The 21,654-nt window shown below is 34.7% G+C and overlaps 1 protein-coding gene across 4 annotated transcripts in view; it reads right to left on the reverse strand.

Annotated features, from left to right (window-relative positions):
• The window catches only part of LOC129002235 (supervillin), a 152,799-nt gene that overhangs the window by 101,780 nt on the left and 29,365 nt on the right, over positions 1 to 21,654 (reverse strand). For 2 of the 4 annotated variants that reach the window (XM_054429889.1, XM_054429886.1), the window contains exons 6-10: positions 8,507 to 8,678; positions 5,425 to 5,591; positions 4,981 to 5,052; positions 4,111 to 4,292; positions 1,775 to 2,502 (exon numbers count right to left, since the gene is read on the reverse strand). In XM_054429889.1, the coding sequence (XP_054285864.1) occupies positions 1,775 to 2,502; positions 4,111 to 4,292; positions 4,981 to 5,052; positions 5,425 to 5,591; positions 8,507 to 8,678 (1,321 nt within the window). Of the gene's footprint in view, positions 1 to 1,774; positions 2,503 to 4,110; positions 4,293 to 4,980; positions 5,053 to 5,424; positions 5,592 to 8,506; positions 8,679 to 9,709; positions 9,814 to 21,654 lie in introns of those variants that run through there. The other 2 variants (XM_054429890.1, XM_054429887.1) reach the window with 2 other exon arrangements.

Raw genomic sequence — 21,654 nt, forward strand, 5'->3', positions numbered from 1 at the left:
AATATATATACTCGGATAAAATTCTTCTTACTAAATTGACAGTATTAATAAAATAAAAATTGTTTGTAATATTTAAAATTTTTAGCAAAACAAATAACTCAGCTAAAATGCATTTCCAACTCAAAACTATTACTTTTCCACAAGCTTAGTTTACCAAACTCTGTTGATTTTGATTGTTTTAAAATCACCAACAAAACACCTAACATACCGCTTAGCTAGGATAATCCTTCCGGAACTAAACACACGTATTCACCGACACATACACCACTACAACACAACAGCGTATGCAAGTGGAAGACCCAGTTTCTACTGTTGGACCGAAATAACTTTTGGCATCGTCACAAATCAGCGACTGGCGGTTTTCCCTACGACAGACTTTGTCATTTTACCCATTCGCGACTCGAGACTATAATGGAAGGCGCAAACCGTAGCTAGACTATTGGCTGGGATCCAGGGGGAAATAACACTAACAGTAACAGGTGTTTGGGTGTTTGACCTGTTGATGTCCAATGTTGTCTTGTGGCTATGGTTGAATAATGTTCAAAAACGTTTTAGAATATTTAAAGAGTTTTCTCTACAGAGAAGTTAAGTTTTCTTGTATGACAGAGAAATTGTGATAGAGAAAAAAACTTTCTCTCGAACCGAAGTCAATGATGTATCATAGAGCGCAAGACACTTTTTTAAGGTTACAGGCTTCCCTAACAATGAAAGAGTCCAATATGGCACAAGAAACCCAAACTTTACACTATACAAAAACACTTTATAAGTATAACATGTCTACCTTTAATTGTGCCGATTAATTAGGCTACTTGATAACTCAATGAAAATCAGTAGGTTATTTTTCTCATTTGTGTTCATGTTTCTTGTACCAGATTACACTCTTTTCCATTCAGGTAAGTTAAGCCTTTTTCCATAAAGACACCTTTTATCTAATCAAAATCCTTTCGTTTCACAACAAAATTTTTTAATCTAGAACTGTTAAAAATTCTCAACAAAATTAAATTACTGTACAAAATATTGTACATGTTAAATTAGAATAGGACAACAATACCACCGGCATTCCATAGATAACGGGAGAGGAGCAAGGACACTTCAGTCATGACCACGCAACTACCCGTGCCGCGTCGTAGTGTCCTGTACTGGCCAGTAGCTAGCAATGTTAATCCGTATTTTCGTGTTTCGTGTTGTATGTGTGTGTTTATATGTTTACCGACGACCTCAATTTGAGTGACATGACATTTTTGACAGCCTGATGATGGGATTTTTATCCTGAAACCGGTCGCCTAAGACGACAACAATAGGATCACTGACGGACAGGTAATATAAACCATTTATGTTAAATTAGTCAATACGATCATAGATGAGTTAAAAGATGTGAACAACTAACAAATAACTGATTGGTGGAAAATTATTGTTTGACACAAAACACTTATTTTTGTAAACTTGATTGACGGGCCTTAAATTTACATAAGCTACATTTTATTTGGGATTTGTTCCAATATTTATAATTTTTTCTACGATGATGTCGTTTCTGCAAGCATGGGAAATAATCACGATAGTAGCGATTACAGATTACAATAATACTAATAGTGCAATTAAGACAAAAATTGTTTTTTATAATTTTTTTTGCTATTAGCAAAAGTTTCTTCACAAGATTTAAAAAAAAAATTTGTTTCCCCTGATGCAATTGGGAAACAAGTCTCGTCGTGATCCTGTCCCGATAATCAAGAATAAACTGATAACCCCATCCCGTCCTACTCATGACCTGACTCACCTCAGCTCCTGCACTGTGATTGGCTGCGTCCTCCAACGCTCTCCGTCCCTCGTCCTCCTCGGCAGCGCTCCCTGACCTTCGACCCCTGGAGACAGTGACCTAGGTCTCTGTGAAGCTTCATTAGCCAAGACACTTTCCATGTTCATAATCATCTCCGCCACACTACACGAAGCTCTTGTCCGCGTCGTCTGCTCTGTAGTTCTCTCGCTCTCCTCTCTGAACCTCACCCAGCTGTCCAGTGACCTTCGCTTGACCGAAGTGTCCGGGTCAGTCCGTGACATCCTCCTCACCACACTCCTCTCTGGAGAACTCTCAGCTCGCACTGAGAGCACAGAGGGCTCCGCAACAGGCTCTTCTGTTCCGTTCAGTAGTGTCTCAAGACCGGTAAAACTACTTCTACCCTCTGAAACCCTGCTAGAACTCCTCGACTTTAAAATCGGTTTGGGTTTGTCCTCGCCCTCTTCTGTCTCCGAGCTGGATTTCTTTTTCAAAATCGGTTTCGGCGTTTCAGAAGACACTGGTGCTGGGGTGTCCTGACATTGTGGTTCTTCGCCGACGCTAGTCTTCTTTTTCAAGATGGGACGAACGTGATCGTCTGCTAGAGAGTCTTCTCCGGCCACTGCTAGTATCACAGAGTCTGCTATGGTCACGTGGACTGGACCAGGGGAGCCTGAGGTTTTACGTTTCAGGATGCCTTGAGGTTCACTGACTGAGGAACATTCTTCTGCCTGAAAACGAAAAAAAAACTGTTATTCAAACTTCAAACACAGAGTCAATTTAATAAAAACATAGGTAACGTTTTCACCAAACAGTTTTAATATTTGTTAGGATGCTAGGTTCTAGCTTGGAATGATTTGTCATACTACTTCAGGATAGGCCTAGCGGTTGCGGCATTATCACTTCGATAATATCCATTAGTGATTTGGCGGGCTTTGAATTCGGTACCTCAGGGAATGAAGTCCTGGGCTCTACCACTAGACCAGCTCGCTTCCCAAACAGATTTCATGTTGGATCTACATTGTGAAATAATAATAAACTAAAATAAATGTTTAAATTATAAATCTACATCACATTTATTGATTTTCTTGCTGTAGGCAGGGTTAAACTGTTGTAATAATTAATCAAGAGTTTGTCCTATTTATTCTAGGCGGTATTCAAAGACTATTGTAAAATATGTAATCATAACAATTATTATTCTTAATTAGAATTAAAATGTTGTCATGCTTCAGGCCAAAAATTAATAAATTGTAAAACTCTTTCAAATTATAATAATATGTTTTAAATACTTAAGAAAACTATTCATAACCTTTACACAATAGTTTGTTAATTCTTCACAGCAAAGTTATATTGGATATTTTTTGAGCTGAGACTTTTCAAAAATTATTTGCGTATCCAAGTAGTTATAGTGCTTGTCTTCAAATTCGAAGGTAGCTGGTTCAATTCCAAGCAAAGATTTCTGGACACAAATAATATCTGCTTTTTTAATCACACTATCTAACAAAAAGTTTGACATTGAATCATAGCAAGACCAAAGTTCACAGTGTTCCCTAACAGAAAACGTTTAGAATGCCAATAGCGCAGAAACACAAATAAACTACTGGTATAGTTGACACAAAACAAATCAGTTTTAGACTTGGGGACAGAACAATAAAAAAGAAAGTTTATCTGTAATGCACTGTAAACAGTGGCAGTCTGCTGCCCTAATGCTATGAATAGTCCACTAAGGTCAGGTCCTGGGTGCTGGCCAATGCCCATCTATAGACCAGCCTATCAATCTAAACACAACAACAGAATGCTGCGGTTATTTTTGTCCAAACTACTTTTATAGTTTATTTGTTAGTTTGGTTTATATAGTGGGGGAGTTTTAAGAACAAACAGTTCCAAATCTAGTTTTATCAAGTTGAGTACCTAACCTTAGTGTTGTGACTCTGACAAATGACAAATGGTGTGTAACATTTAAGATTGGCATTTCCCCAGATATTTCTCATAGCCACATGTTAAGCCCAAAAACTGAGTGTTTATCAAATTATTTTAATCTGTAAAAATCTACAATTGAGTAACCTGTATTGAACTTTTTAACTTTAAACAATCGTTGTGTTATTGAATCAATGAAGGCTGTTTTTAAAAAGGGTTTGATGGATCAAATGGCTAAGTGATGATATTTAATAAGTTTTAGATGTATCAGACCTACTGTATAGCTTATTCATTAAATGGGCTTATTCGTTATATGAGCAATTTACTAAACTTACACAGCATCTTAGCCATCGTCAATGATATTTATGTCTGTGTTCCTAAGTCAAATAAAGCTATATTATTACAGCAACTGAGATTCCTACCTCTTCTCTACTTGTTTTGCGCTTGAGTATACTGGTCGGCTCTGGACTCTGAGTTCTTCTTCTCCTTACCTCCTCTAGAGAGCTGCGTCTCTGATGCTTCAGTATAGGCTTGTCCGGAGAGGCACTACGTCGCATCATCACACCGCTACCATCATCTAAACTGCGGTGCTTCTTGAGGATCCCTGCCATCCACACATCTTAGATTAATCATCTACTGTATATATTGAGCTATTACACCTTCTACTAGCATTACCGTAGAGTCCGCTATTTCCAAATATCTGTCCAAAAACTGTTTGAATTGACGAAAATTCAGAATAAGCCAAATTTCATTAATCGTATCAGCGATATGATGACCAAATCATCGGAATCACAGTTCATGTTTCTGTACTATTGGTGTTAGGATTACTAATTATGATGATGTGTCATCGTTCATAAAACATGAAAACCGCATCACAGCAATCACAAGAGACGATGACAATGTTTCTGCAAACATTACCAACAGCACATCGTGTCGCTAAGTTTGGCCATATTGCTCCTTGACAACCACGGCAACATGATATTGCAAGCTTTTCTGACATTTGCAGAAACATCGCTAGCTTCCAAAATGTCCACGGTGACATAATTACCTGAACTTAAGCTCAGAATAGACAAATTTCAGAATATGTTGATTCAGAATAGCCAGACTTTAATGTATCACGGATAAAAAGGTTAGCCTAAGCAACAAGAGTCATAATGTTTTAGGTATGTTATGTCTGCAAATCAATTAATCCTCAAATGAAACTTTGACAAAAAACATACCCAGTTTATTTGGACTTTTAAGACAAATGTGTTGCTTTATAGGTTTTAATCATTAAAACTTGTATGTCTTACCTTGTCTACGAGAAGAAGAGGGCTCAATAACAGACGGAGAGAATGTTACAGGTTGGGTCATTGCTGATGAACCTAAAACAGAAAGTTTATTTTACATTAAGATTAAATTTAAACACTATCATAATAACAACAGTGTCTGCTACATTTGCTATTTTAACCGTTCAAAGCATTAAACAGTTTTGTTTTAGACAAATCATCTAATATCAAAATATTGTGAATTTAAATTGAACAAATTAAGTTATCTTTTTATAGGCCTACTTGGTAATTGCCTTATTGTTTTTGATATTTTTGTTCAGTAGTCACTGAGTGATTATACCAGCGACGGTGATGAAAGTAAACCACAGCCCACCAAGCTCGATAATAATTCATTACATTCTAACTGTTGAAGTTACATTAGTTTGAACTTAAATTCTACTATTCTGCACGGTATACCGAGTGACTTACCTTCTTCTTGTGATGTTTTTCTCTTCAATATCGAGACGGGTTTCCCCGCAGTGGATGTGACAGTCTGACTGCTCGTCTCGTCTACACTCTTCTTCTTGAGGATGGACGACGGTAGAACCACCACATCAGGCAGGTCTGCCGCAGCGGGGGGCTCTACCACGGTGGAACTACAACACATGAAGTTATATTTCATTACGGTTTCTATAAAGATTCATAGCAAAACCCCCGGAACTGCAATATTGAATAATATGAATTTACAATACGAGCAAGCTGTTCCAACCGTAAAAAACATTACATCTTTTGGCAGGAAGTAAAAGAAAACTGCTTGAGAAGCTTTGTTGATGGTTTGGATAGACAACTTGAATATGTTTTGCACAGTACAAGCATCATGAAAATAAATACTCAATGTGATAGGCCTATCATGGAAAAAACATTTAATATTCACAAATAAGAACTGAAGCTAGTAGGGTATTTTAACCTAATATCATATTCATAGTAAAAGATGCAGTAAGTATTTGAACATTTGAAGCATTTGAATAAAAAACGTCACTAAACTACATCATATGCTCTTTATTGTCCTAGTTATGTAAGCTAACATTGTAAAAACCCGTTTAAAAGGTTATTCAAATTTATTATCAAATATGATATATAACACAAGTTTACCAAATATTTCCAAAATACCTCTAAAACAAGTTTTTGATATATTTTTATCCTTGCAATGTTGAATCCCTGCAATTTTATGAAAACTATATTTTTTGAAAACATTATAGACTAAGATATTTAAGAGAGCTAGTTTTTAGAGGCACAAACGTTGTTTTAGGAAACAGACAATTAAGATGAAAAATTATTCAATAATCATGACATCTAAAAGAGGACGAAACTATTTTAAATACAACCTTGACAATATTTTTCAGAGTACAACCGACAACTCACACAACATAGCGAGAATAATTAAACATGTGTTCAACATGACCTATCACTTAACACGCAAGCAACAAGCTTCGTGAGGTTGTGTTATCGCCATTGAACTAACTGATACATGGAAACAGGTGATAACGTAGTACCAACACCAACCACTGGTGTCATAGGGAAAATAAACAGATAGGCCTACGAAAAAACTCTTTGATTGGACCATTGGCATTTTAACACTTCAGGTTATACAGGGTGTTCCATAAAACAACCAATCACCAGAAAATGGTTCTATGGGTCAAAATAAAAATAAATATCAAGAATGAAATTTTTCCCAAAAACAACCAGATAACTGCACTTTTTAATAAACTTTCAATCTTTCAAATTTTTCCAACCTGTATTAGTATATTATATTCCGGGAAATTAGGAAGAGTCCGGGGAGCGGTGTGCCTCATTTTGCCTTATATTTTACGACTAAAATCCAACAATTTGTCATTTGATATCTTTGAACTTGGTGTTGTTTGATAGGAAATTATAAAAGCTAAATAAAAGGGTTCTTGGGTTTTTTTCATAAAATTGATCACTTTTTGTTAATTAATCTATAAAACTAAGTTAGCTGCCATTTTAAAATTTAAAATTGGACACACTTAATTTTTTTTTTATATCACCTTAAAGTTTTGTAAAGATCAGTTGGAAAAATGCAAAATTAAGTAGTTTATGTAAAAAAGCAAAATAAATATTTTATTGAAGCCTTTTTGGAAAAAATCATCACTGATTTTCTCTTTATTTTGACCTACAGAACCATTTCTGTGAGATTAGCTGTTAACTTACAAGACACGCTGTATATTTCTTGCCTAGAAAATGATTTAAGTAGGCCCACTAGTATAAATATGCCAAGAGGTCTTGGAAAAAGTTATATAATTTTACCAATATGCCTCCCCAATCCAGAATTAAGAAAATATCTACAAAATTTTGTATAAAAATACTTACCGACAATTACAATTTGCAGTGAGTCTTTTACGATATGAAAACCAATCTTTACTTATATTCCTGCTATAAAAGTTATATAATAATAAACTTTCAAATTAAATTTCCAACGATATAACCAGACAGTATAAGTTGATGGTAGTGGGCGGCAGGTGGGAAACAGAGAGCGGAGATGGAAAAGTTACTTGAGATTAGCTTCAGTAACAAAGTCTGCAAGTAGCTTCTGACGTTTCCCCAGACTTGGATAACGAGTTGGTTAATTTGCGAGCCTATTTACATAACCTTTTCAATGTTTTACGTCAAAGTTTACAATCCAAACAATGTTTTTATCCCCTGTTTTCTACCCGAGTAGCATTTCAAAAGTTAATTTAATGGTCTCAATATTGTTTTATGGTATTTTTTTATTAGCCTATTTATATTCATTATTAGGGAAATTAAACACTAGCAATGGTTCTCTGAAGCCTCAATGTTGAAATATATCGGCTACCTTCACAATTAATATTATGTAAACCAAGGAAATTTTTTGAGGTAACTATTGAATAAATAAATAAATAAAACTATATATTATATAAGTATAAAATTAAGTTAGGTAGGTTAGGTTGGATAGAGAGTAATTAGTAATTAGGTGAATGTAGACATTTGGGTGATTTAAAAACAAACATTGTGTAATTAAAACACATTGCCACAGCAAAAGTCAAATATACCTTAAAATTAAAATAATTATCCTTGGCAATTTAGGAACTTTAAAACATGGTGCTATTTCGTGTTACCGTACGAGACAGCAATAAATAAGGTGAAAAAACACCCTGTAAAACTTAGTTGAAAAATCCTTTTTGTTTTCCTTATAAGTAGTAAAAATCACCAAGGTTTTCTCTTTTCAAGAATATTATTGATTGGACCGCTGTACCCTAAGCAATATGGGAGAGAACCTGAACATAAGTATTTTACCTGGCTTTCAGGGTCACTACCCTAGCAAAGAGTAGGCTATATTACCCGGATTATAGATCATTTTCATGTACGCATTTAAGTCAGCATGTAGCATTCAAGTAACAACTTGACCAACATATTTATCAATGCACCGTTCACTATTATCTTGAATACACTTCAGCCATCTTATGATTTTTTGCCCAACTAGAACAAGGTAAAACAGAGAGTTTTGCTATTGTATTGGTAGACATCTACTGACCTGGATCTAGGTCTATGACGAGGAGACTCTCTAGGCGGGGTCGTCCTCTTGTTCCTGGCCGAGTTGTGGCGGGGACTGTCAGTCTCCGGGGCTGAGGTCGGAGCAGTGACGGGGGGCGAGCGGGGCCCAGGACTGGACAGTACCAGACTACGACGTCGCCTACTGGCATCTTCTGTAACGAACATAAAATTTATCACCAACTAATAGGAGAGATAAGTGGCATAGCATGGAAGCAAGGGGGAGGGCAACTAGTAGGCCTAGAAGAAAAGTATGAGATCGGTGGACTGTACATAAAAAAGGGAAGAATCTCAATGAGCGAGCTACTTGATTTTTGTGGTGAGCAACTTCTTTTGAGGGGAGCTAAGAGTTTGCCCGAGTGACTGAGTACCAAGTCAGATCAATTCGAGCAGAGTTGAACTTTTATTCTTGTGATCAAGAAAGCGATGAGAGTAAATGTCTTCAAAGATGGTGGGATCCAAGATATAAAATGTCGTCACAATTGGGGTAGACAATAATGGAGTCTCTAAAATCACGAGTGATGATCCTGATGTCACGACGATCGCTGTAGTTAATCAGATAGTGTAAATTTCAGGCTCGCAAACCTTTTGTAGAAACTGTTAAATAAACAACTTAGGTCCTACTAACCCTGTGCCAAATAGTGTCTACCACAGGTGCCAAAAAACCTTGCGCTAATGGAAATTGCTACATGTTACATTATACAACCAATTGCCACGATTTATGGCATCAGCAGCTGATGGGTGTGAAAATGGAGATGCTTTACAGATTAACAGTTATAAGATTAACAAGTTTAGGGGGTATGGGTAACCTAGTGGTTAGCGACATGGACTTTGGTAAGAGAGGTACAAGTTTGGTACTTGCCGCATCAAAAAAATTGAGAGGAAATAGGACAGCTCCCCCTAAAAACTTTTAATTTTCACAGTTACAAAATGCCACTGGCTAGGCTTATCACGTTTTATGTCGTTTTTTTTTATTTTGACAAAATTAAAATTGGTTGAAAACAGGAGTGAGTAAAAAAATCGTCAGTACATATAGATGGGCTATTTAAACAGGAAATATTTTCAATATGCCATCCAATCAATTGATTTGGGTAGGTAATTATTGGTGATAGACACAACAAAATTGTTTACTTATATTTTTGCTCAAAGTACTGCAGTATCGTGATAATTTTAATAATAAAAGTACCTTTTTTAGAACAGCATTTCTCCTTCACAAAATTTAGAGATGACAGATTATGATCCTGATCGAAATTCAGCATCAAGTACGACGCATTTAACTTGAACCTCAACATTTTCGAAGTTCAATGTAGCACAATAAACAAATTTAAATTATTTACACTCACTAAAATAACCTCAAAATCACATCAAACGAAGCGGCAACACAAATCACTCAAATCAGCTGTTCCGTTCAACCAATAGTTGCGTCGAGTCCCGACCGCAGCGCCACTATCAACTGAACATAGAGTAATCTGGTGGTAATTTCGCACGACATATCGTTGAATATAATCCCGTGACCAAATTAGGACCGAGGTGACAAGGACGGGTCTGGATATTTGCCGGGTTTGTTTATATCGCTAGTTATGCTGTTGCCAAACACAGATGCAAATGCAATCCCAACGTGTTGCCCCGCCCAAGGTCTTCGCCCCGGTGGTCGATGTCCCGCACCTTCCCTGCATGGTCATACAACTGGGCTGGCCTTAACGGGATGTGAATACGAATATTACTCATAATATTAAACGTGACAAACAGTTATGAGTGTAAAGTGATTTTGTAATCATGGATAGGCTTAAGCATAGACTAAACCTATGTTTTATCTATGGCTTAAGTAATCAAACCAGGTTAGTAATGTAAAATGAATTTTATCATTGTGTATCTTCTTCCAACACATTGATAAATTCACTAAACATTACTCAAATGCTTAAAAATATCCTTTTTAAACGATGATAAATACAAAAATAATTTGAAAATCAGCAGACGTGTATTACAATTAAAATGTCCTAAATTTTTTGTACATTTTTTGACAGCCTGGGACGAGGACATTAGCTGTGCATTTTTAAAGCTTTAAATATTTCATCCGCTGATTTTGCCAAAGGAAACAGTCCCGATTACAAAATACATGATTGTATCATTATAAAAATTTTTCCTGTTTAACACCGAGTTAAGTTTTATATTTCATTTAACATTGTTAATTTACCCTGCATCGTCATTATGACAAACTTTTCTGATTTGAATATTTATTATTGTCTTGACGGAGTCGGGAGTAGTACGTGTTACTTTTAGATAACAGTTACAGCTGATTGTATAATAGCAAAACAACAAGTAAATAATTTGAGGGATGATTTATAAAGCACAATATGACGAAAATTATTGTTCATCACACGAGCAAGTGTGTTTTTTTCGACTTTCGCTCATCCCTTTGAGCTCGTGACGATTACCGTCACTTTTTGTCCTTAGTTATGAAATATACTACTTTAACAAAATTAGCCTACAGTAATAACTTTTGTGTAGGTATTTCTAGTAAATTTCTTCTCTCAATTACGTAATCTATTGACTTGATACTTCGCCCGTGCATTTGTATACGTTTATAGTTCAACTATAGCAAACAATAACAGCCTAATCATTCCTAAACAAACAAATTTAAATATTTATACAAGTTATTAATTATCTAATCTCATTATAGGAAGTTTTACAAGGGATAAAAACGTGCTTGTAGTTTGTGGTATATTCATAAAATGTTGAGGAAACATTAAATAAATAATTTTAATACAAGATTCAACACAAAACCTCAAGATCACAAATATTCAATTTGTTTCTTTACACCATTCCATATTTCTTCACAACACTAAGTGCTGAGATAGATAAAGTAAACACGACAAAAAGTAGTTAAAACGACCTATATTAGTTTTTTTAATCGCATTCTTTGAGCCGAGCTGAGCTTTAAAACCCAAGACTAAAAAAGTCATTGAAGATATGAAGCTTGGAGTAAAATTGAGTAAAAGACCTGCTTCGTTTATATTTTTCAGATATATTTATCACTAGCTGTAACCCGCGGGCTTTGCCCCGTTTAACTTCTTAATTTTCAAGATTATCTCGTTCGCATGGCTCAATCACGTCCTGGTTGAAGTTTGTTCGCTACGCTCACTCACCTTTGGGTTGAAGTTTGTTCGCTACGCTCACTCACCTTTGGGTTGGAGCTCGTTCGCTACGCTCACTCACCGTTAGGTTGGAGCTCGTTCGCTGCGCTCACTTGCCTTCAGGTTAGCTCGTTCGCTACGCTAACTCGCCTCCAGGTTGAAGTTCGTTCGCTACGCTCACTCACCTTTTGGTTGCAAATTAGCTGTTGTCATAAATGTAAAAGAAATAATAGTGCTGCACCCTGTTGGTAATCCTTGTAACTTTAATGCTATTGAACATCACAGAACAGAACCAACTTGTTTAATTGAAACAGCTGTAAGATTGAATAATTCCATTTCTCATAGGGTTAACATGGGAAACTCCAGAGCCACTGGGGCGGAGCCCGAAAGGATTTTTGAAATAAGAATATGCCTATATGTTAATCGGGAATGTGAGCTATCATCATGCCAAATTTCAGCCCAATCCGACCAGTATTTTTCGCGTTCACTTGTCACAAACATACATCCATGCATCCATACATCCATACATCTAAACTTTCTCATTTATAATATTAGTAGGATTACAATGTATAATGCTATCTTGTTTGTCCTATACAACATATACTGGCTAGTAAAACAGCTGATCTTAGTCAGTAACAAAGCTATGCAGATCATTTCACACCATTCTACGCACCTAGGTGACGTAACTCAACTAATAATAATTCATTATTTCCACAATAATTTCCTAAATAACAATGAACTCATCACCAAAAATAAACATTAAAACAATGTTGGAGGTTAGCATAAGTCTGCTTATTATTCAGTGTAAAATTTCGAGGGAGCGAAAAAACGAATTTTAAACTGAACCACAAACAATCTTTTACAAAAACATGATAAAATTACCCCAAACAGCTGCATCAAGTGAAACCCACAGCCCGGACGTACGACACAGCAATATGATCATAAGGGCAGTGATAAGTCTCGGGTACTTATCACAACTGATCACCATTGTTGTAAATCTCACATTCCCAGTCCCGATAAGCATGATATCTAGTGAATTATTAGCCTATGTAGTGCAGTATGCATTAATACTGTATCTATGTAGGTCTAATACATGCTTCGGAGAGGGTAACCATCGACTATTGGATACTGGAATTGACATTCGATCTATACAGGGTGTCCCATAAGTAAAGTGCCAAACTCTGGGAATAGGTTCTATGGGTCAAAATAAAGAGAAAATCAAGAATAAAGTTTTTTTCAAAAACGCTTCGTTTACCAGATATCCGCCATTTTGTATTTTTTACTAAATAATTTATATCTTCTGATTTTTTCAACCGATCCTTATAAAACTCGGTAAGTATGTTTAGATAAAAGAGACATACTGTAGAAAAAAAATTCAACTTGGTCCAATTTAAAATTTCAAAATGGCGGCCATTTTGAACATTTAATCTAAAATTACGGGAAAACGGTAAAAAATACAAAAATGTACTAAGAACACTTTTTTTTATAAAATTTTATTTCCAATCTATCAACACCAAAAACATGAAAATCGAACAAAAAATAACCGAGATACATTAAAATGTGTGTTAAGAGGCAGCAAAAAATCCATTTGTTGTAAATAGCCCCAATCAGCTGAACAGCTGATTGAAAAACATGTGTTTGTTGAGTTGCATTGTTGCATTGTTGTTATTATTGTTCTGTTTACTTTAAACATCATCATTGTGATCAGGTTAGGTTGATATTTTCTAAGTTTATTTAAATGCCGAACCATAGCTATTCTAATGTCGAGCTAGCTGATATTCATTTTTTTTACGGCTTAGGTAATGGGAATTCGCGTGAGGCATGCCGCCTTTACGCAGAAACGTTCCCCAACCGACGAATTCCGTGTAGGAAAGTGTTTGTAAATGTTCACAGGAATTTGAGGGAACGAGGAACACTAAAATTCACTGAGAAGACCGGACGGGCTGTTTCTGTAGATACATTAAATAATCAAGAAAGAGTTTTGACGGCCGTGGAAGAAGACCCAAGTACTAGTGTTAGAAGAATATCGCTTGAACATGGTATTTCAAAAAGTTCTGTGTGGCGGATTCTACATAATCAGCAGTTGTATCCTTACCATATCCAAAGGGTGCAATGCCTAACCGATAGGGACTTTCCACCCCGTATTAACTTATGTCAATGGTTCTTGCAACAGATCGCATTACTTCCTCTGTTTCTCTCCAACATTTTATTTACCGATGAGGCTGGGTTCTCGAGAGAAGGAATTTTTAATTTTCATAATAATCACTTCTGGGCCGATGAAAATCCCCATGAGATATCACAAAGAAGGCATCAAGTGCGCTTTTCTCTCAATGTTTGGATAGGCATTGTTGGGGACTATCTTATAGGGCCATGGTTTTTACCCAACCGACTTAATGGTGTGTCTTACTTAAACTTTTTAACACAAGATCTTCCCGGATTGCTAGAAAACTTACCCCTTCATTTGAGAAACAATATGTGGTTTATGCAAGACGGTGCGCCACCACACTTTTCATTGGATGTAAGGCGACATTTAAATCAAGTGTTTGGAAATAAATGGATAGGGCGTGGGGGGCCCATCCCATGGCCTGCCAGGTCTCCTGACCTTAATCCCCTGGACTTTTTTGTATGGGGCTATTTAAAATCTTTGGTTTACCATACCCCTGTTGACAGTATTGAGGACTTAAGGGAACGAATTGTAGCAGGTTGTGAAGTGATAAGACAAAAGCCTGGGGTATTTGAAAGAGTGAGGGAGTCGATGAGAAAGAGGATGGTTTGTGTCGTAGAAATGAATGGAGGACACATGGAACATTTGTTGTAGTTGATAACTTTCAAAAAAGCTATCATTTGTTAAGATTTGATTTTGTATTTAATTAGTTTCCTCATTTTTTATGTTGTCACTCAATAAATGGTTTCAATGTATCTCGGTTATTGTTTTGTTAATTTTAGATTACAAGTTTAAAATGGCCACCATTTTCAGATTTTAAATTGGACCAAGTTTAATTTTTTTCTACAGTAGGTCTCTTTTATCGAGTTTTATACAGGTCGGTTGAAAAAATATGAATTATACCAATTACAATTATTTTCTAAAAACAGCTGATCTGGTGATTGGGGCTATTTACAACAAATGGATTTTTTGCTGCCTCTTAACACACATTTTAATGTATCTCGGTTATTTTTTGTTCGATTTTCATGTTTTTGGTGTTGATAGATTGGAAATAAAATTTTATAAAAAAAAGTGTTCTTAGTACAATTTTGTATTTTTTACCGTTTTCCCGTAATTTTAGATTAAATGTTCAAAATGGCCGCCATTTTGAAATTTTAAATTGGACCAAGTTGAATTTTTTTTCTACAGTAGGTCTCTTTTATCTAAACATACTTACCGAGTTTTATAAGGATCGGTTGAAAAAATCAGAAGATATAAATTATTTAGTAAAAAATACAAAATGGCGGATATCTGGTAAACGAAGCGTTTTTGAAAAAAACTTTATTCTTGATTTTCTCTTTATTTTGACCCATAGAACCTATTCCCAGAGTTTGGCACTTTACTTATGGGACACCCTGTATGAACCAGCTGTCTGAGCTGTCGCAATATTTTATAATTAAAAAGAAGCTAGTTGAGTGAGCTTGTCACAGAATGCGCTAAGATTCTTTCTATGTTCTACCACATTTTCTTTACAGTAATGGGGAACACACAGTTGCTATAGTTTACAACAAGTCGTCAGTTTGACTGGGTAAACGAAGTTTGTGAATTCGACGGAAATTCGTAATTTAAACCAGCACAAGCTATCAATGGCTCACATAAAGACGATTTTGATTTTGATTTTTTTGTACTGGTGACAACCATGGAGAATAACGTACCAACACGAATGTTCTTGCCAATTTATAAGCTTGATATATTATACCACGGATATTAAAAGAGAAAATGCATGGATCATAAGCAAATCATAAGCAAATTACGTCACTTATGGTTTGAACATTTTTACACTTCCATTCTATTTAATACAAATATGTTTACTTTCGGAGTAACGTAACTTGATTATGTTTATGATCCGTTACTTTCTGTTCTAGTATTCGTGGATTATAACACAAAATAAAAATTAGACTGACTAATCTTTAATATTTACGTTTTTACCTATTTCCTTGTAGGTAAAGACATCTTTAAGGCTGGTTTTGTTTGATAGTAGAGGGTGTATTGGGTACTAATTTTGTTTCTTGCTATTTAACAGACTAACACTGTTGTAGTTGAAAAAATAATAACTTTTAAAAACTCTTGTTTGATCTCTGCTATTTATGACCAAAGATTATACAGAAAACGTAAAATCTACACCAATAGGAGAGAACATGAAATAGTATAACCAAACACATTAGAACTTCTGATTTTAACATGGTGAGTACTTGAAAAAATCAAACTCATTGTTGATTTGTGTTAATCAACTGGGAAATGCAATAAACTTAATTACTTATTGAACCAACCTACTTTATACTGCTGTATTTTATCCCTCTATTTTTTGATCCCTTTGACAACTGAACTACTCCACAACACAATTTGTAAGTATATTTGTAAAATAAAATAATGCGACTTACTCTTGTTCCTTCTGTGTCTAGGCATGGCTCAACGCAACTGTTGGTCAGATTATCACTTTATACAATCACACTGTCAACACTGTTCCTATCTTAGCACTGCACTTTGGTAGGGAAACACAATCTAACAATCAAACTTCTGAAAACGCCGAAAATGTTTTTAAACTTGCCACAAACAGTAAACCAAGATAACAGCATTGACGTTATTGACAGATCGGTACAAACTAGAAATTTTGATACAACTAAATGGTCAAAAAATTGTTACTTTTAAAAGAAACACTGACTTAAGAAAAGGTTATACGGATAGGCCTACTGTTTGTAAATACGGAGTTTTTAGGTAATAAAGAAAATTACACGAAAAAATAATCTTTCCCATTAGTTGAAATCCCGAGTAATAATAGCACAGTGGAATTTTGACGTTTTAACACAACAGTCTTCATAAGTCATTGACACGTATAAGTGTATACAGTACTCAATGGTTGTAGTCTTAATAACAACACTGAATCTAGATAGTAAAATTATTTCAAAAGAATGTTGAGCGAAGAAATTAAAAATTTTACTGGATACAATTTATTAGCTTTCGAGTGCCAAAAATTAAATACACATTCCGTCAGATACTATACTACTTTTAAGTAAAATTACTGTGTTAGAGCTACCGGTATCATAAAATCTTATACTTTTTCTCAAACTGTTTAAAATTAAGGGTTCAAAGTTTAAATTAAAATGACCTAAAACTTATGTTAACTTAAAAAAGTATTTCCCCGAAATTCTTTTACATAACTACAGTACGCCGTTGTTCTGAACCTAAAGTATGTATGACGGAACCTGTCTTCTAACCTTCCGTACCTGGGGATTGGCGAAAGGCCCGGGCTGTCCCAGGTAATCAACGATCCAGAAGACAGGTTCCATCATACAGACTATAAACTACTTTTGTACCATCAAAACAAGATTAGGCCTAAACACTTTTTATCGACAACAATTGTAATATTTCTATATATAAACCTGGTAAGCACACAAAATTCTATACACTGCACTCTCTCGCAACAAAATTAACATTTCAACCCGCGCGAAACATTCAACAGTTGCAGCAACCCTGCATTGTCACACTCTGAGGGTATAGTGTTGGAATAGAAGCCTTACTACACAGTCTCGTCGATACTATGACGTCACTCGAGTAACGTACCTGTCAGATGGTGAAGAGGTGCCAGTACCAATACTACACAACTAAAAAAACCAAAAATGCTAGAGTTGATTTACGTTAATTTAAGCTACATAATATTTGTCTTGCGACAAAATAAACACATATTGCGAATACTGGAAATCATTATTGTTTTGTGACAAAGCCTAGGGTTTCTGGCGAAAACAGGAAATCCTATGAGGATTATACGTTCAGTGCAGAGATATTTATTTGCTGAGCTAGAATAAACTATTGTTAGAAAATTGGAATTGGTATCTCTTTTACTGTAAAGAAAAACTAAAGCTTGGTTAAAATTTCAAAATATTCAATTTGTTACTGAAATTAAATTATTTTAAATTTAAATTTTTGAACAATACTAATACACTTTTTATCACAATATATTATAATGGTGACGACTTGACTACAGTATATCGATATCAAACAAGTAAATTTCGCTTGAATTTGTGAAAATACAGTTGTATTATAAATAATAACATAATGCTTGAACCTATTAACTAACAATTCACGCAATAACAAACTTGACACTACGAAAGTGGAAACTTCAGAACTCCTTCACTTGCAACTTCCAAGTCCACCTTACTTTTGAGATACGATACGATAGTTATCGAACTGCAGTTTCGATTTAATATCGATACAGGCTACGCCACTTGGACTCCAGCCATTTAAATTAAAAAATCTAGGTAGTACTCAGTACTAACTACGAATTAATTACATAAATTTAGTTAAACCAACATTTTTAGAGAATGGCTTTTATATAGAATATTTACACAAATCTATTATCACTACTGCATTTCTTATCAGAAGTAAGTCTGGTTCAGGTTTCGTGGATGTAACATGATTACACTTTTTTTCAAACGAGCTTAAAATCAAAATCTAAAACAAATTTAAATTAATTTGCATTTTAATCAAGCCCGAGTATTTTAAGACTACAGACTACCGCTTGCGATACCAATCACTTGTATCGATAATCGATTACGATATTCGATATATCGCACCGTATCTACCGGAAGCGGAAGGCCGTACGAGGCGGGAATATCGCATCATCGATTGTCGCGGTCGCGTGCGTCGGTCACCGACCGAATATAATAAACTGTCAACGGCAACAATGTACAGCGGAGAAACACGAACTAACGAAACTGCCGGATATATCTTTTACCAAAACTTTTGAAGACAAAATAGGTTTTCCAACGAGAGTGTAATATACTTTGTAGAATTTTAAAGATCAGGGATTAAAAAATTGGAGAATATGTTATGTTGGGAAATATGTATATTATCAAAGTATTTCTGGGCAAACTCGTAGTTTTCTTTATTTTGCAATTTTGTTAAAAATATTATTCAGTTGTTTCCATGTACTGTAAGAAATCAAGATACTGTAAAATAATGATACGAAAGAGAATCGATTCAAAATATTGAATTAAATACTTACGGATTTGAATTCATAATAATTCATGCATTAGGTATATACATTATATTTGGTTATAGACACGTAATATCAAACTTTTTCCTACAAACCAAAATATAAAATAAATATAAACCAACAAAAAGCAAAACGATTTCGAATCAGGATAAACAAGAAATTTAAAATTTAAATCAACATAACTACGCAAAAGGAAATATAAATTTGTAAAATTATTAATAAACTAGCCTAGCGATAGGGTAAAAATGTATATTTTGTACGCGAATTTCAGCAACTGGGACGCCTTCATTTAGTGATATGCAATATGCAGCGCTGCTCTGAATATAGATTGCTCTAGTTGAATTGCAGGGGTTGATTAAATTTTAATTCAATAGCGTTGTGTAAAACTAGTAGCCCGTGATATGTTGAATTTTTGATACCCAAATTTATGAATCCTCACAGTCTTAACAGTTTCAACTAAAAAAGTAGAGCTGCACTGCATAAAAATAAGTTTTTAAAAATGCATAAAACAAATCAGCACACCATTTATTCATTTGGTATCCACATAAAAAACACAGAAAATCTATATATTAATTTGAAACTGGTTTTCTTTGTGACAGCTAATTTGAGAGAACGGCTGGGCGTAGAAACTCGGTAGAGGTGTCTAAAGAAAGGCCTTGGTCTGTAGATGAGCCATCAAAAGAGAAACATGGTGAATTCCCTTGGGGCTCTGCCCCAGTGGCCTTTAAATCCCCATCCCATGTTATTCTTAAGGAGGAACATAGGGTTTTTGTCACAGCTAATTTGAGAGAACGGCTGGGCGTAGAAACTTGGTAGGGGTGTCTAAAGAAAGGTCTTGGTCTGTAGATGAGCCATGAAAAGATAAACGAGGTAAATTTCCTTGGAGCTCTGCCCCAGAGGCCTTTTAAGTTCCCTCAGCAGATTTGTTTATATTTTGACCATATGCATAATTTTACACTTCTTTTTAATGAAACAGCTGTTACTATTTAAACTGTGATTTACTGAATTTGTCAAAATGAAGTATTTGCAATGGTTTTTTCAGTTTTTAAAATCGATTTTCTTCTGCAATCTGCATCGTGTCATGTTTTGCAATATAATGTTCTATTACCAAATCAGGGGAAAATCCTGGTATCACAGTAACTCAACTATTTTTTATGGAGTTAACTTATATCTATTGTATGGGTTGGTTACTGCCTTTTTTACCACTTCTTGGAGATTGTACGTAGGCGTGTTGCGCGTAGACAATATTCTTCGCATCTGTAGATGATATTTGGGTCGGTGTAATTATTACAATGGAAAAAAGCGAGAAATCCTGGACAATTTGATATACAGTAGAACTCCGATTATCCAAATCAATAGGGACCAGACCCCATTCGGATAATCAAAAATTCGGATAATCAGAGTTTTACCGGAATTCCAGGAATTTTAAAGAAAAATCCTCATTTTCGGTACTAAGTGAACTTTTAATTAATAATAATTTAAATCTGAACATTTTTACAGTTTACAATGCTCATAGTATAAGTGTTCTATACATGTTATTAAGTCAATAGTGTTCCATCAAAGTCCAAAATTGGCTAAATGTGTTTAATAACAATTCTTTGATATTTTGCAAAACTTATTACTGTAGCTTTATGTTTTAAAAATTGTTGAAATAAGCGATTCGGATAATTGGAGATTCGGTTAATTGGAGTTCGGATAATTGGAGTTCTACTGTACTAAAAATAAAACTGAATTAACAATGTGCTACATTTCTTGAGCAATATTTGAAAGAGCCGATTTGCAAACAATGGAAACATAGGAAAGTCAAAAAACACAACCAAGTAGAAGAAATATAAATTTTTTTTATAATCGTTTTTATAGACAATCTAATGTGGCTATGAGAGGGAAACATTTCTAAAAAACACTAAAAAACTACATCAGCTTTTGAAAAAAGATAAGATATTTACAAAAAATTTTGATTATATCTAACTGTTGTGTACATCTTGAGTATTTCCATAATCTTTGAGTCGACTCTTATAAAGTCATCGGAAATTATAACTGTTATTCGTTTTTAAAAACGCCTGTAATGCTTCGCAATTGCTCGAATTCGAGCAACAGGTACACTAGTAATGATTAATGATAAAATTTCAAGAAACTCAAAAAACTACACAATGTTCACTCTTTTTCAGTTTAAGGTTTAATTTTTCATTTTAGTTCCTAGATTTATATTTCCAATAATTTACTTCCATCAATATGGGTATGAAATGTTCCAAATATTTTTATTTAGCCATATAAAACAATGTTAAACTAATTTTAAAAAAATTCTCTTCTCTAAAAGTGTTAATCCAGTGTTCAGAAGTGCTACAATAATCAATATAATGAAATCTACGAAAACCCTAGTCAATTTTAAATACTGTACACCTATTCACAAACATATACATAAAATGTCTGTAAAACAGAAGAAATTGTTGATTATATAAGGCGAGACAAAGCTGTCAAAGTTTTCTTGACATCTTTACACCAAAGGCTTCTCTAATTGCAACTCTCAGTTGTATAACATTACCTTGAACCACAAACATCTTTGAGTCCATCTCCTTTTGTTTTGGAGTGAATTATAGCTTTGGAAAAATTAATGCTGTTTTTGCAATGTGAGTTGTTTCAGTTTCAGTAATTAGTTAGGAGTATGTGTACAATATCAAAAATTAGAAAATCGTATCTACTTACTAAAAAATAGTTAATTACTGGGTCATTCAATTTATTTTTATCGGGAGTTTTTGAACAAAAAAATAAAGAAGAAAAGAAAACAACGCTTGAATTATTTT

The sequence above is a fragment of the Macrosteles quadrilineatus genome, unplaced genomic scaffold, assembly GCF_028750875.1.
Source record: "Macrosteles quadrilineatus isolate MER2022 unplaced genomic scaffold, UCM_ALF_1.0 Scaffold_9__3_contigs__length_116548681, whole genome shotgun sequence".
Taxonomy (NCBI): Eukaryota; Metazoa; Arthropoda; class Insecta; order Hemiptera; family Cicadellidae; genus Macrosteles; species Macrosteles quadrilineatus.